Raw genomic sequence first — 2973 nt, 5'->3', positions numbered from 1 at the left:
TTTTGGCATTAATAGAGTTAGAGAGGTACGAGGAGGCATTCGAGAAGAATCAGGACGAGAAAATTATTTCATCTTGCTCAAATGATTCACTACCTAAGCACATAGCGGAACAATTTCATGAAATTTCAGACAAACATATTAAGGAAAAAGCAAGTAGTATTGATGTCAAAATAAATATATAACTACAAAAATTTATCCACTTGCAAAACACGTGTTAATTTAGTCTAGATAATATAAAAATAATAACACATTTTTCATGCTTAATATAATTTAACAAACAGATTTGAGTTCTTGTCTTTCTTGTTATATAATATATTATTTCTTTTTATCAATTAATAATCTACACACTATATGAGTAAATATTACGTCATACAAATATAATCTTTTGCAGTTAGATTATATTTTTATTACAGACCATTATTATATATAAATGTACGTTAACTTTTGTTTTGTTTTAGGTATCACAAATGATAGGTCTAACATTTAACGTGAACGCAAAGAAGGAGAAACGTGAAAACGCCATGATTACTTTGCTTAAGCTTACACGTTGGAGAAATGATGCCTACGAGATCTTCATAAAGGAAGTAAGAGAAGATGATGAAGTGATCTGTAGCTCGATTCGTATTGTAGCCGGGTTATGCAAAAACAATGTTAATCGAATTAAGTCCACTATGATAAAAGTTGTTTTACCTTGGTGTCTGGAAATGATGAACAGCACATCTACGGAGAGAGTCAACGCATCACAATATTGTTTACAGGTAAATATAATCAACTAGAATGTAGGTAGCATGCACGTATTTCAGTAATTAATTTATTGTACAATTCGATTTCAGAATGTATTGAACACTTACAGCGGCATGAACGATGAACCCGATTCAAAACCCAACGAGGCATTGTGCATGCTGCATAAAAAAGAAATTGACACAATTCTGTCGTGCTTGTTGGATAAAATAAAGAATGAAACAACAACAGGCATTGCTAGAGACGCATTAATAGAATTTATTACGCGTAACATTCATTATACTGCGTTAGATTGGGCCAAACAATTGATCAAGTTTGGCGGTTTGCAAACATTAATGAAAGTAGCCAGTCAATTGAAGGAATACCAACACGAATCTTTGTTGGATATCACGTCTTCCACGCAAACTATAACCAGTGTGTGTTTAGCAAAAATATATGAAAACTTGTACAATGATTATGCTAAGAAATTCTTCGACATCATTACTGACTTTTTTGGAGATGAATTGGATTTGACGACTGTAACATCTAATGTATGAATTTTGTAACTTTCGATCTTTCCCGATGACTTAAATTGTTTTAAAATAAATGGAGCATATTTTTTACTGTAATATATTTGAGAAATTGTCGATATTGTATATTCCATATGTTTCAAATTAAAATATGATAACAACAGTTTAATCGAAATTGGAGAATGATTTTCATTTATCGTATTTTCTGAAGCTTAATATACTCTTAATTAGAGATTTCTTTTATTTTTAATCAAAGTTTAATAACACTGAAACTGTCTTGATTTAAAAAAAAATAATTATTGTTTCACAAATCGTAAAAATTCATAAATTGTTAATTGTTTGTTTTACAGGTGCGTGCAATAGTTGCAATGACAACATTAACATTCGGCCCGTTTAATGTTGCAAACACATTTATTACTGAAGACGGACTGGCTGATATGATTGTTGATTTCTTGATAGGGACAGGAAATGACTTATTGATAAGAAAAGTGATTTGCGAATTTATCTATGCCGTTGTAACCAAATATGACACATTCAACACGTTCATACGTCGAGGTTTCACTATATTGCAAGATCTGTGTCATCTTGCCCCGAATGATTCTAAGGACCCGGATAATTCTACGGATCTGGACAATTCTGATAACTTGGATAATTCTAAGGACTCGCATGATTCTGAGAACCTGAAAGATTCAATTCGGATTCGAGCGTTTGTGGGTATTTGTAAGATGACCAAATTCACAGTGTTGAAAGACAAATTGCAGGCTGTTCTTACGTTCGATAAGGAACAGATAGGTACATGGCTGAAGGTTTGCATACGATTCTTGACCAATTCTCAGAGAGATATGAGAAAATGGGCCGTTGAAGGTCTGTCATATCTCACTCTCGACCTCGGGGTCAAAGACGATTTGATCCAAGACCAACAAGCCGTTCAAGCGATAATCGAGTTTGCCAAAACTAAAAGTCAATCGATTCTCTATCAAGTGGACATATTGCTGGTGAACTTGTGCAGCGCTTATGACAAGGATGATTTCATAATCGAGAGGGAAAGGTTTGTCAATTATTTTAATTTTGATAAGGATCACATACGGGCCAAGGACGACTACGTGGAAGAAAGACGGCGCGTGTTAGCGGAGGCCGGTGTGACCAGCGCTTTGGTGAGCCTCGCTAAAACAGGCAGCAAGAATAGCAAGAAATTAATAGCCCGCGTTTTCAACGCAATATGCAGTCAACAAGATTTGAGAAAAATGGTTGTTCAAGAAGGCGGCACGGAGACATTATTGTCGTTAGCGCTGAATGGCACAGACATAGGAAAGATAGATGCTACGCGAGCCCTGGTCTATCTAGCACTCACGACGTCTCCTGAAGTTGCATTTCCCGGTCAGATAATCATGGAGGTTGTACAGCCGATCTCAAATCTCTTGAACCCGGAGCGTTCCATTAATGAGAGATGCGATGCTCTAACAGCTTTGTGCAATCTAGCTAGTGTTAACAACATGCGAGAACATATTTTCAAGACAGAATATGAGAAAATTGAGCTCTGTATGCGTGACAATAACAACTTGTTGAAACGAACGTCCATACAACTCATAAACAATTTGGTATTATGCCGTGATGTTGCTATTCAACTTGTTAAGCAGAGATCTGATCAACTTTTTGATCTTATGAATAGGTCCGTGAAGGACGACACAGATGACCATACAAAGAAGGCATTAGCTGGAACGTT

General features: G+C 35.5%; 1 protein-coding gene across 1 annotated transcript; it reads left to right on the top strand.

Moving 5' to 3' along the window:
- Positions 1–458: 458 nt before the first annotated feature.
- LOC112459287 (protein unc-45 homolog B-like) lies at positions 459–2956 on the top strand (the record flags this gene model as incomplete). Its single annotated transcript, XM_025023328.1, has 3 exons — positions 459–758; positions 834–1271; positions 1601–2956. Coding segments are annotated over 3 exons (2094 nt in total), but the record flags the coding sequence as incomplete, so codon positions are not given.
- Between the last annotated feature and the right edge of the window lie 17 nt (positions 2957–2973).

This window comes from Temnothorax curvispinosus, unplaced genomic scaffold, assembly GCF_003070985.1.
Source record: "Temnothorax curvispinosus isolate PA1 unplaced genomic scaffold, ASM307098v1 QBEX01009695.1, whole genome shotgun sequence".
NCBI classification, from domain to species: domain Eukaryota; kingdom Metazoa; phylum Arthropoda; class Insecta; order Hymenoptera; family Formicidae; genus Temnothorax; species Temnothorax curvispinosus.
Note: the sequence above shows the minus strand (reverse complement) of the source record. Positions and strands in the feature narration are given on the sequence as shown.